This window comes from Epinephelus moara, chromosome 18 (assembly GCF_006386435.1).
Source record: "Epinephelus moara isolate mb chromosome 18, YSFRI_EMoa_1.0, whole genome shotgun sequence".
Lineage (NCBI taxonomy): Eukaryota > Metazoa > Chordata > Actinopteri > Perciformes > Serranidae > Epinephelus > Epinephelus moara.
Genome location: NC_065523.1, coordinates 4,172,227 through 4,185,914, shown reverse-complemented (window position 1 = coordinate 4,185,914; position 13,688 = coordinate 4,172,227). Strand labels below are relative to the sequence as shown.

The following is a 13,688-nucleotide window of genomic DNA, read 5'->3' as shown; positions in this document are numbered from 1 at the left end:
GTGTGTGTGTTATGTGTCTGTGTCTGTGTCTGTGTCTGTGTGTCTGTGTGTGTGTGTGTGTGTCAGACAACTCTGGCAGAGCAGCACATGGAGAGGATCTGCGGTCTGGAGTCAGCTCTCAGACAAAGAGAAACTTCCCTTCAGAAACTTAGCGCTCAACTCCGCAGCAAAGATGCGCATCAGTCTCAACTCCATGCCAGCCTGGACGTACCAAGAGGTGGGTTCTGTCTGGATCAGCAGTAGACTCAGTTAGATCATGATGGTATTAGCAGTTGTAGAAGGATCAGTAATAATAATACCAGTAGTAGTAGCAGAAAGCAGTATCACTCATAATAATAGAAGTATTAGCAGCAGTGCGACCAGCTATATATCACTACCGCTTGCTTAAAGCGTCAGGTCACCCAAATGAACCCTCCAATCTCTTCCTACAGTACCTCAAGACTCAGTTTCAGTTAGGAGTTAAATCCACAAAATTTACAATTGACGATTAACTAATCCCCACCCCTTACTGTCGCTCTGTTTCAACCTTCCCTTTCTTGCACATGCAGGTTACAGTGATAACAAAGGCAGGTTTAACACTGAAATTTGTAGTATTTTTTTAAACGGTGGGTCCTTGATTTCAGACAATGGTAGACAAAAGCAGCTTCTCATTTCTAGCCAGTGACCCTCCATTTTGTTGACTGAAATGACAGCTGTCTCTGCAGATTTCATGGGCTACTTCTGTTAAGCTAATAGGTCAAAGTTAGATTCATGAGTTGTGAACTCTGAAAAAGGTCTTAAATACGCCTGTAATGGCTACATACATGATAACATGATAGAAGACAGAGTTTTATGTTGTTCTCAGGCACAAAGTCCCCATTTTCATCTGTTGATCCACGTAGAGAACACTGAAATAAAGTAACAGCATTGTTCTTGCATTGTGTTGTGGAGTTAGTCAGTCGTAGTGTCATAAGTATGATCAGGAAGAATGTAGCCTAAAAAAAGAGTCCTCTTTTATTGATATTGATGTTAGGTGCCTTGTTGCAGTGCATACTTAAAATTGAAGTGTGGTGGGGCATTGGTAGCATAGTGGATAGTGCCGGCGCCCAATGTATAGAGGCATTGCCTCGCCACAGCGGCTGCGGGTTCGAATCCAGCTTGTGGCCCTTTGCTGCATGTCAGTCCCCATTCTCTCTCTGTCTCCCCATTTCACCCTCTGTCCTGTCAATAAAGGCAAAAAGCCAATAAAAATAATCTTTAAAGTGTTGTGAACATAAGGCCATGTCAGGTAACATGTTTGTAGCGGGGTTCTATTGGCAACTCTCAAAAAGTCCAAAAATACAGGCAGAGTCGGGAAAATCCAGTTTTTGGCTTTTTATTTTGCCGGCCTCCCAAGGTGCAAATTGTGAATTACTTACAAAAAAAACAACCAGGAAAAAAAAATGCAAAAAAAAGTTTGAATACACAACAAAAACAACTGTTCTTCAACAAACCTCAATAGTCAGGAAAACCCAGCAAAGGGGAAAAACCTCACAGTCCAAAACACAAATAAGTCCAAGTGATGTTGCCTTCTCTGCAACCAGATCAAGACTCCCCTTACCTGGGTTGAACTGCTCCCTTTAAACCTGAAGCCACACCCCTCAGGCATAATAATACATGGGAAAAATCCAATAAATTCAACCCTCCTTCAAATGAGGGGTTAATCATTCTGGATACCCAAACGTCATACACAGAAATTATATACATATTTAGACATATTCCCTTTAAACACCAAAAACCCATGTATATGCAGAAAATTAATAAATAAGCAAAATTACCGTCACGTCAATCACGTGACAGGTCATGTGACCATGGAGACGTGCGACGCTTCACACATTTATACCGGAAGAGACATAGTGATGGGATACTCGATTCCTTTTACTGACTGAGTTTGTATGAGTCACTCACTAAAGTGAATCGGGTTTTCGAGTCACTTGAGTCACTTGAGTCAGTCACCCAGAGTGTGCCCCACTCACGAGCTGGGAGCGAGAGTGAGTGAACTGTGAGCTGCGAGGTGCGAGTTGAGTCCTGAACGGTGTAGGGCAGCAAGTTTCTCGGGTAAGGGAGGGGCTCTACGAGCTGGAGCTACTGGGTCAGTCAATCCTTCTTTTTCTGTATCAGCCTGTGATACTGCTCAGCTTGGGCAGAAAGGAGAGGAGACAGGGGAGTTGGGTTGAAATAATTACCAGAGCCGTTGCTTCAGCCATGGAGCTAATACAGCAATTAGCTTGATACATTTACGCAATTGCAGTGAGAATAACAGTTTGTGGCATTTCTCCTCTTTGCAGTTAGCTGGTAGTAGCAGCAGTGAGTCAGTGAACGAGTTAATGGAGACAGTGACTCGTAACTCCCAAGTCAGTAAAAAGAATCTCGAGTTTTGAACGATTCGTTCATGACTCGCGCATCACTAGTTTGACAGACTAAACAGGAGACACGAGGCGAACACTCATCACACCGTCACCCGGTAAGTCAGTGTCCATAAACTGAGAAATGTATGCATGAAAGAGGAACGTAGTGTACCCAAGTGTGCACCCTTGGTTGCGCTACTAAACAGCAGGGAAAGAGAGAAAATGGAGAGATGCATGAGTCATTTCATGAGACAGAAAGGTAGCAGAGGGGAGTGGGTATTGTGTGTGTGTGTGTGTGTGTGTGTGTGTGTGTGTGTGCGCGTGTGTGTGCTGCCCGTAGTCAGTGATGGGGCTGCTCCATCACAATGTTGCTGGAGTGTAAGCTTCCCCATATCCACTGGAGCATGGCAGAGCTTCTAATATTCTAATGTACAGTAGCATCCCAGACGAGCTTCCACACAAAGTAGAAATACTACACAGTGGATGTGCTAGTTGTAAATGGGACTTTTCTAAGGCATCACATAGACTGTATACATAAATGGACGTAGCCACTGTGATGTCACCCATTGGTTTGTGGACTGTGTTTTTTAGCCTCAAGTTTTGCATGTTGGCCATCACCATCTTGGATTTTTGGTGCCAGCGATGACCATATTTGGACAAGAGGGTGGAGATAACCCTAGTGCTAGCTGCTAGCTTGGATAGCACAGTGCATTTACAGCTATGGGTAATTATGGTAATACTAATGCTAATTTTTGCCAGTTAAAAAAAACTGTCTTTGAACCATTTAAAACAAAATGTGCTTACCTGAAAAACTGGATGTCTGATTTTCTAGGGGCTGTACACATGCCACGTCTTTAACTACCTGGAAAATGCAAGGTCAGGTGCAGGGTGCTACTCTGTGCCAGCTTTCAAGGGTGCAGAGGCAGGTTGTGTCTGAAGTTGCTCAGCAACCATAACCAGCACCATATAATAGCCTACTTACCAGAAATCCTGAGTTCAGAGCTATCTTACATGCACTGTTTTATAAGTGTGTAATAGGCCAAAAATATTGAGTTGGACAGATGCTCTTGATAGCTCTGCACTTAAATGATCAATTACTTCTCCATATTTACCACAGACAGAATAAGAAAAGATATCTGCCAGCTGTGATTGGTTGTTCCCCGTCACATGTGGTTTATGCTGTTGCGTTCCAAAAGTTGAGCTCTGTTTATTTCAGGGTGCAGCCTGCAGCCCTGAAAATTAGGTGCTCTGAACTGCATGTGCATTGCAACAGCGACACTCTGGGCCCATATTCACAAAGAATCCTAAGACTAAAAGTAGCTCTTAGTGACGTCTTTCTAAGAAAAATCTTAGAATTCCTCGAATTCTAAGATTTTTCTTAGAATTTTCCCTTGGTAAGATAAAAGTTATTCACAAAGCATCTTAGGCCTTAAGAGAGCTCCTAAGGTGAAAAACTGTTAAGAGGAGGGAGGAGGACTTTTAAGAAGCCTAAGAGTGTCTTAAACAGAGAAGATGGCGGAAAGACAGAGAGGAAGGAGAGATATTCTCCGTATATTGAACGACAGTGATTTAATAAGACGCTACCGGCTTGATCGTGCAGGGATAATGTTTGTGGTTGACCTCATCAGGGATGAGCTTACTTTTCCCACCCAGCGTAGTAACGCAATAACGCCTGCTTTGGATTGCAGCACGTACCAGCGCTTCTCACACTCATCGCTTGTGCGTAAAAGGAGAGGGAACGACGCATTGATTTGTCGGGCAATGCGCTCCCAAGTCTGCCTCTTCCCTTGTGCCGTGATCCCGGGACCGAATTTCCCTCTTAAAACTCCTTTGTTCTCCTCCACGAGCTGTGCCAACAGCAGGCACTGCTCTTCTGTCCAGTTCGGCTTTCTCGTTCTTTTTTTCTCCATTTCATTCGTTGTTTTGGTCATTCTGCCAAATCAAACCGCTTTTTACAAGGAGGCCAGCAATCACAGTAATTGCTGACAGCTGAGTCTGCGTCCACCATTAATATCAAATAGATTAAGTAGTAAAATTACCAGCATGGCGAGTAAACATAATAATAAACAAATCAATATAATAATTGGCATGTGAATGAGGTACGTTCAAACATTTTGAAGCTATGTAACAATTAATTATGCTGAGTTTCATCATCATGACATAAAATTATTTTCAGGATTACACATTTCTTAATACAGTCTAAGTTCTATGATGGTTGATTTCACTGTCCATTCATTACTAGGAGCGCATTTTTTTTTTTGTAACAACCAATCACAGCTTTTAGAAGACATACCTAGCAACGGGGTCAACCACACCTCCTCACTAAGATAAAAGTTTCTGTCCCTTCCTTGCTCAGAGTTGCTCTCAGAAACTTCCTGAATCACTCTTAAGCTAAGGTTCCTTGCTAGGAATCTTTAGGCTAAGTTAGGAGCTCTCTGAGAGGACTCTGAGAATCTTTGTGAATACGGGCCCTGGCATTTAAGCGTGCCTGATATGCATCTACATTGAAAACAATGAATTTGAGGAGCAAAAAAACGCAGCATGTGTACGGCCCTTTAGAAGGTCTCTAGTACAACCAAACAAAAACACACTGAAATGGTGACAGCTATAGCTACACTAATACTCTGAATCTGGGGTTACACCACGGTTACATTACCTAACATTACCTTGACACAGTGGTAGTGACTTGCCAATGGACAGCACCCACCTGTCACTCATAGTGTCCAGGCCTTTAATAGTGCATAGCCTTGATAACATTTAAACAGGTGAATTATATAAAAATTAACCCTCTGTACAGTTGTCATGTATGGGGAAATTACCTGTAGAGACTAAAACCTTTTTGTAGCAGGCTGTAAACATGTTTATTTCTGCTGTGTAGTTGAGCATTTTGACTTGTCGGTGTATGGGGATTGACTTTATCTTGGAGCCAGCCTCAAGTGGCCATTTGAGGAACTACAGTTTTTGGTTATTCTGAGTTGGCTTCATTTTTCAGCCCTGGAGGTTGTTACTCAGTAGTAAGCTAGTTAGCTAAGCTATGATCAGACAGTAGCTGTTCAGGGGTTTAACAAATGGTTAATTAAAAAAATATAACTTCAAAGGTTTTTTCAACTTGACATTCTATGAACTAATTTGTGTTGGAATTTAAATGTGGAAAATGTATGCTTATCAACAGTTTACATTACTAGTAACAAATATCCACCCAAATAAACATTCAACTCAATGTGAAAAAACATTTAAAAGGATATATTAATAATTCAGGAGTTAAAGTTTACTCTTCCACCGATATCATTGTGACTTGTAAATGGACCTGCATTTGTATAGTGCCTTTCTAGTCATCTAGTGACCATTCAAAGCGCTTTTTACACTACGAGTCACGTTCACCCATTCACACACACATTCATACACTGGTGGCCGAGGCTACCATACAAGGTGCCACCTGCTACTCAGTTTTAACACACTCACACACCGATGGAACAGCCATCGGGAGCAATTTGGGGTTCAGTATCTTGCTCAAGGATACTTTGACATGTAGCCTGGAGGAGCCCCGGATCGAACCACTGATCTTTCAATTGGTGGACGACCCGCTCTACCTCTGAGCCACAGCCGCCCCTTTGTAAGAAAAAACTAGAAGCAGGGAGAAAAGAGACTGAAGCTGTTCTGTGTGTGGTTTTGTCAGAAGGTCGTGGGCCCACGCTGCAGAGCTCCCATAGTCTGGACGCCTTGTCAGACCTGAAGCTGCAGCGCCTGGAGGCTGAGCTGGAGGGGGCGCAGCAGCAGGCCCAGGGGGCCTGTCAGAGGGAGAAGGAGCTAAGGGCCGAGTTTCAGAGGGTGCAGCAGGAGGTGGCCCAGCTACAGGAAGCACAGAGACAGGTAGGCATTATGGTGAGAGGAGTGGAGCTTCACACCTGTCATATTATCAGAATCATTCTCTACATTATCCTGACTGTGAGCGCTTTGTCACATTTGATGGCCAATTTTTAGAAACAATGTGGCTGAAATTCTTAACCACTGTAAGTGCACCAGACCTATTTGCAAATGAATTGCTTATTTATTAAATAACATTATTCAGGACATGAAAGGACAAAATAAAATGTAGTGAAACTGAAGTACATAGATTTTTAATGTACGAGTTGCTTAGAAATTTGGCTATACATATATATAAAAAAATCAATTTAAGAAAAATGCTAGAAAATAAATAGCAAAATTCTATAATTTTCTAATTATCAACAAATTCCATGTTCAGAGCCAAAGCAACAGTGAATCTATCTACTAACAAGCATAGCGTGTGTATAGTATGCCCCAGGAATCAGTCCTAAAACCCAGAAATGAGTTAGCATTTTTGCACTCCTGGTTCACTCGTCCCAAAGTCAGTGTTTTTTTTAATGGGTTTTTGATTAGACGCCTGAAATAAGGTCTGTGTTTAAAACCGGTTCTACAACATAAAATATGTCAGTAAATACCCCACTGTGAATTTTGAAGCTTATATGTGTCTTTTCTGCTGACAAGTGGCAAAATGAGACTACAGAACGTCATCACGCTGAACACGGCTTTACAGCCTTGTCATGGTGACGATGTTAAGTCATGCAACCGTGGTGTAGTTTATATCCTAATCTTAGATTTTTTACTTCTGGTGGTTGCATTTAGGCTTCAAAATTCATAAAAGTGATGTTCATTTGTGAAGATTACCTTGGTGAACAAAACATGTTAGTCTCGTGTAAGTAACGTTTGTTTGCCACAGAGCTTATTTTATGCAATAATCCAAAATCCCAAAGCCAGTGGAAAAGTCCCCTAGGTTTTTGATGTGATGCTAACTTCAGCGCCTGCCTACAGAAAAACATTATCTGTGGAGCACTCTCTTAAAGCCTGATATATTTTCTTCCTCTGTGCTGTGGAGCTTCTTTGTTGTAAAAAAAAAAAAAAATCAAAAACACATCAGTAGGCCTCACTGTTGCATAGAGTAACATGTTCCTCCATTACCATGAACACACACTGTAGTTAATTTTGACTAAAATCTCACATACACAAGCCTGCTACCTCTCATATATAAGCACAAAATATGTGTCACAAGAAACTGACATAATTGAAATTTGTATTTTTTAACTTGAATAATTGCATAAGTTGTAATTGATTCTATTAATTTGGTCCTTACCAACTCTCAACATAGTTCCACATTCAAATTCAGTTCTTGCAATAAAATTTCAGTTTACTGAGGTGCACATCCGGTCATTGAGGACGAGCAATCGAGTGCAGATTGACAGAACTCCTATCCTCATCTTGTTACAAGTACAAAATCATAATAAAGATTGACAGTAAGGCTGTGCAATTAATCGTCTGGTGATCGCGATTGCGATTTTGAGATCAAACGATTTCAAAATTAATGAAATCGAGGGTAAACGCTTTTTGGTCACGGACCCCTTGAGATGTTATTTTGTCTTCTACGGAAGCCGCGCATGTGCAATTTTTGGGTAACAAAGCACAGATTTCTGATAGAAAAGGTTTTCTGGCAGAAAGCCCTAAAGGCAAACTTCCCATGTGCTGCTGCTGGCCACCAGCCTGCTGTGATCCCCTGTGGTGGGTTTGCAGGGTGAAATTCAAGTGGAAAAACAGTTTTCTCCCGTTTGTCTTTTCTGCCACTGCCTTTTTCAGTTTTGTACTCTTGTCAAATTCTAGTTGAAAAAATGAACTGTTTTTTTCTTGTCTGCCACTGTCTTTTTCTTGTCTGCCACTGTCTTTTTTGGTTCTGTACTTACAAACAAGACAAGAACAGAAGTTTGTGAGTCTGCACTCTATTGCTCTCATTCAATGACCACATTACATTGCAAGAACTGAAGTAGCAAATGCAGAGCAACTGAATTTATTGTCAGGATAATTGCATTTGGTTTCAACTTCATGGAATTACATTCCAAACAAACAACTCAGATTCAAATATAAATGATGCATGAAGCATATTTAGGATTTTAGGATACTCTGGTTCAAGGACTTCATAATCTCAGTGGTGTGTCGGTTAGGACAGGTGAGCACATGCAGGAGGTTCCATTTCAGTCTTCATTTGAAGGCAGTTTGAGCTGGTTTGTCTGACAACAGAAGAAAAGAATAAATACTAATTCACTCGATATCATGATTTCTGATTTGGAATAAAAATCCAACAAAGGTAATTTAACTTCAAACACAGTAACTATAAAACTATAAATTAGGAAATAACGTAACTGAAACTTCATCAACATAACAAACCAATAATGACTTTCTCAGGTTACTGTAAATGCGTTTAAATTAAAGGAAACTCACATTTCATATACTATACTCGAAGGTAGGATGAGGCTGGTCCACATGCTCCTTTGTTCTCCAGAGAAAAGGACTGCTACCTGTCAGCTGCTGCTACATATAGACTCTGGGATCTGCCAGGTAGGAGTGGTTAGGGATTTTCCATACAGGTAGAGGGGTGCTTAAGGATTTTCCACAATACAAATTCAATTTATAGTTGAATACATATTTCTGCCCACACAAATACTCAACAGAGCACCAAATGTGGATTGATTGATGTAGCTCCAACATCCAAATTAAGCATGAGCTGAGATTGAAGGATGGTGAAGTGCTATACATAGATATAAACAAGAATTAATAATAGTTGTGGTATATACACTAAAGTATATAGACTGCAATAGCTGGACCACATGTAGAGAACAAATGTCTCAGACAAGTTGTTTAGTGCTGCAGCCTTAACCACGGCTCTATGTCTCTGTCAGTCACAGGAGCTGTCTCCCCACTGTGAGCACTGTAACGTAGAGTGGATAAAGAAAGCCGGGGACGAACAGTGAGTCTTACTTAAAAGACAGTCTATGTCAGTTTTCTATTTATTTGTCTTTGAATTATTTTATTCAGTCACTCTCCTTATGTTGCAGGGTGAATCTGGCATTAGCCTACACTGAGCTAACAGAGGAGTTGGGTCGTGTTCGAAATTTGGCTGTGAAACAGAGTGAACTTCTGCGACATGTCTCACAGGAGCCACCTGGTAGGCACCTGAGTGGCTTCATGGTTTATGGACTTCATGGTATTAGTAGATATTTTAAAGGTCTAGTGTGTAGGATTCAGTGGCATTTAGTTGTGAGGTTGCAGATTGCAGCCAACTGAAACTTCTCCTGTGTGAAGGATGTAGAGAACTACAGTGGCAAAAATGTAAAAAACATGAATGGCCTAATCTAGAGCCAGTGTTTGCTTTGTCTGTTCTGGGTTACAGTAAAAGCATGGTGGTACAACATGGCAGACTCTGTAGACGTGACTAGCTCTGAATGTAGATATAAATAGCTCATTCTAAGGTAACAAAAAAATGTATGTAATACTTTTTATATTTTATTCCATTTCTGCCAATATGTCCCCCTAAATCCTACACACTGGAGCTTTAAAGCAGAGGCTAGTCTAATGGTTAGAGAGACTGCCTTTAAATATAGTGGAAGCCTTGAAAAGGCCTGAAAGTTCAGAAAAATGGACTGAGGCTCATTAACAAAATGTGTTTATGTGTGTGTGATTTTTATTTATTTTTTTTTAATTGCATAAATTCACCTATTAGCCTTCCCCCTAGTCTGAGTGGGCGGAAGTTCGTTGCATAGATCAGCCTCTCATTGGGCGGAACAAGCCACCCGCTGAAGTCCCGCCCTACCACCTCCGGTTGTGTAGCAGTTTTCAACACGTCCTTTACTAATTTTTGCGGTGTTTGATCTTGCGGGGATGTAGCCATTTTTCTGCCATGGTTCGCGTCCTGTAGATGATATTTTTGTGGGCGTGTTACACCAAAACCTGTTTTCCCCCCGGCAATATTTTTGCAAGCGCACCGTTGCTGTGGCACCGCCAAGAACGATTGTGATTGGTTGAAAGAAATATATAAAGCCGGGGTGTGTTTTTTCTCCAATCTTAAAGTGAGAGTTGGCGCAGCCAGACCTTTCTTTTCTTGAGAAAGGTCTGGTGAGACCTAAATCGTCTCAACAGGTTGTCGGTGGGACCACTTAAAGCGGCGCACCCACTGGTTCATGTGGAATATACCACACAAGGAGGAAAAGGGCACAAGTTTTCTAGTGTATATATATACAGTGTTTCCCATACATTGACTAATTTGCCCCGCCATAGACTCCAAAAATCGGCCAGATATAAAATGCCTCCGGTAAATGAACGTCACTCTGTAGCGCAATGGCTGGAGTGCCTTCTGAGTATTCTTTGCCTTCTTTGCTTCAGAAATAGACCCGGCGTGTATTTTTAGCGGAGCGGAGTGCCGCGCTGCTTCTAGGCTGCGGTTGGTGGAGCAGCTTACATTGACTTGAATGGCCGCTATTAGCTCCAGCACCCGCGCCTTGGCTGGATTGCGCACACCACGGATCCAGTGGGCTGCCATAGATGGGCCTGTCCCAGAGGCATTCAACTACCAGAGGGCTTTTGAAATCTACTTTTCGAAGCCGCGTAAAATTAAATGCTCTGATTTAGGGTGCCGTATTTTTAAATCATGAGGGAGGGAAGCAGTAATTTGTGTCTGTTTGTGTGTAATTGATTTGAGTCTTACCTTTTGTTTTCTTTTCGTATTGCATATTTTGTATTGTTTTGCGTATCTGTAACTGTGTTTGTGAGTGTGAGAGTTTTAAAAGAATATTTTGTCTGTAGCTGTATTTTAAGTGTAACCCTTCAGCACAACATACCACTAGAGTTTTTGTCAGTAAAATTTTTTCACACACAAAAAAGCACAAAGATGTTGAAATCTAGGCATAATCTGCCATCATAACTTGGCTCTCAGAATTCACCAGATTGATGCCTTTATACAATAAACATTCCCGGGGGAGCATGCCCCTGAACCCCCCTACAGGGTTCGGAGCAACCCCGATAATTTCGAGAACACACAAAGCATCTAACAAGCATCAATTGACATGCCATCCCTAACTGTCCAAAAGACACAGGTGGGGTACCTTGAGCGTCATCACTTTTGGTTACGCTGAATCAAGCCGTACCATGCCAATTTGCAAAGGCACACCCTTAAAGAGGCAACAGATAGCATCTTTTCCTAAATATATCATTATGAAAATAATGTGGGTTGCACAGGGTAGTGGCCACAATAAAATCAGACTATCAGCATTTACATAGGTTACTTAGTGGCTTTGCAATCTTTGCAATAAGCCTCTTCCACCGGTGCCGCAATTTTGCGGAAAAAATCTGCTTTACGGCAGGAAACGTGTCATGTATTGCAAAATTGGTCGGTCAGCCATTCAGGGACTGGAGCGGGTCCTTATGAGGAGTTGGGCATGAGATAGTTGAGTCATGAGCACAATTGCAGACGGACAAACTTTGGAGACAAGTGAAAACGGCCTAGCAAAAGAAAATGAGCTCCTCTGTCTGAGAGGCAAAGAAGAGCAAAAAGGAGAGTGATAAAAGCTCAGTCAGGCATTCAAGAGATGGAGGGGGCTCCGTGACCAAAGAGGCTTCAGAACCAATGTCCAGCTAGCTTTCTTTCTAATGAATCAGTAAGTAACATGCAACCTGATCTCACGAAAATACGTGAAATGACCACAACCTCTTAACACCGCATTCCGTGGTGGCAGCACGTAATGGGTTGAAATTACGTGCCGGTACCACGGAAACAATGCCAATGTAAAGTCAATTAGGATCCATTGTCGTGGTGGACACACGGATTCCCTGATTCAACAACGTCCTGTATACACACAAAAACACGGAAGTGTTCTTGATATTAAAACGGCAAATATATTCCTCTGTTATAATTTCCCACCAATGATACTAATAATAATAATAATAACATGATAGTTCGGCTGTACTAGATATTTGATATATTCAAATATTCAGTCCCAAAAACGCTGTTTCTAGAGAACTTGCTAAAATATCTGAAATTAACCGTCATCCTTACTTTTTCTTAACATATTTAATCTAGGTGCAGTGTCATTACTAGTTCGGCTTTACTAGACATTTGATATAATCAGTAGATGTATCTTTTTACGACTCTATTTTACAACAAGCCACAAAAAACCTACTGTCCCAAAAACGCCATTTCTAGAGTACTATCTAAAATATCTGAAATTAACCAACATCCTTGCTTTTTTTCTTAACATAGTTCATCTAGGTGCAGTGTCATTACTAGTTCGGCTTTACTAGATATTAGATATATTCAGTAGATCTATCTTTTTACGACCCTATTTTACAACTCTATTTTACAAGCCGCAAAAAACCTACTGTCCCAGAAACGCCGTTTCTAGCATATTAGTTAAAATATCAAAAATTAGCTGACATCTTTACTTTTTCTTAACATAGTTCAATTAAGAGCAGTGTGTTTACTAGTTCGGCTTTACTAGATATTAGATATATTGGGTAGATATATCTTTTTACAACCCTATTTAGAACCCTACTTTGCAAATCAGAAGAACTACAACTATGTTGCTGATATGTATCAAGCTGCATGGCACGGTTTGTAGTTTTTAAAAAAGATAAGTGTTTTTCCTAGATTTTCAAGTTGTAAATACTGAATTGAGAGTACACTGTGGACTTTAAGGGGATGGTAAACACACTTGTGTAATCAGATTTTAAATATCTAATCTCTAAATGGGTGAAAATTAATTTTATCCATATTTTACCCATATCTGACAGCACCCCCAGTTCTTGACTACACTCACATGATAGTTGAGGTCAAGAGCTCTCTATAACAGTTGGTCCCATGTCTGTACCCCCTTTGTACAGACCTTTACCCCCTATGTACACACACCAGCAAGCGCACTCACACAGCCCTCATCCCCGTCACACTCGCACCCCGCCCCCCTACCTATACTCATTCAATCCCAAACATGCCACTAACTCACAGAACATTGACATTATAACAGAACACAGATAACAGAACATTTACTGCAGGGTCGCTACAATACTTGTATATGTATATATATATATATATGTGGCGTTGCGGGGTTAATGATAAAGCCGGGCCAATATTATGTTACCAATTAGGCTTTTAGGATTGAAGAAGGGAGCCAACAACGCCACCCTGGGAATTGCACCCAGGGAATTGTAAATAAGGTAAATGTAACAGAAAGGCACGCAGGTAAGTAACACAAGGAAAGGCAGGAGACGTGGTTCGAGGTAGCAAAAACAATTAGCAAGTTTATTACAGATTGGTCATACTAAAAAAATTAAAGTATTTTAAAAGGTATTTCAAGGTATTTTAAAAATAAGCCAAATAATTGAGATGCTACTCAGTGACTGGGACTTACCAACGGTGAGGGGCACCCCAGGGTGAGCAGTCCAAATGATAAAGAAAAGGGACACCCCACACGTACGTGCCACACGCACACA

The 13,688-nt window shown here is 41.2% G+C and overlaps 1 protein-coding gene across 2 annotated transcripts in view; it reads left to right on the top strand.

Annotated features, from left to right (window-relative positions):
- Positions 1–13,688, top strand: part of LOC126404986 (TANK-binding kinase 1-binding protein 1-like) — a 143,181-nt gene that overhangs the window by 109,737 nt on the left and 19,756 nt on the right. For both annotated transcript variants that reach the window (XM_050068467.1, XM_050068468.1), the window contains 4 exons: positions 67–217; positions 6,043–6,236; positions 9,110–9,177; positions 9,266–9,375. In XM_050068467.1, the coding sequence (XP_049924424.1) occupies positions 67–217; positions 6,043–6,236; positions 9,110–9,177; positions 9,266–9,375 (523 nt within the window). The remainder of the gene's footprint in view (positions 1–66; positions 218–6,042; positions 6,237–9,109; positions 9,178–9,265; positions 9,376–13,688) is intronic.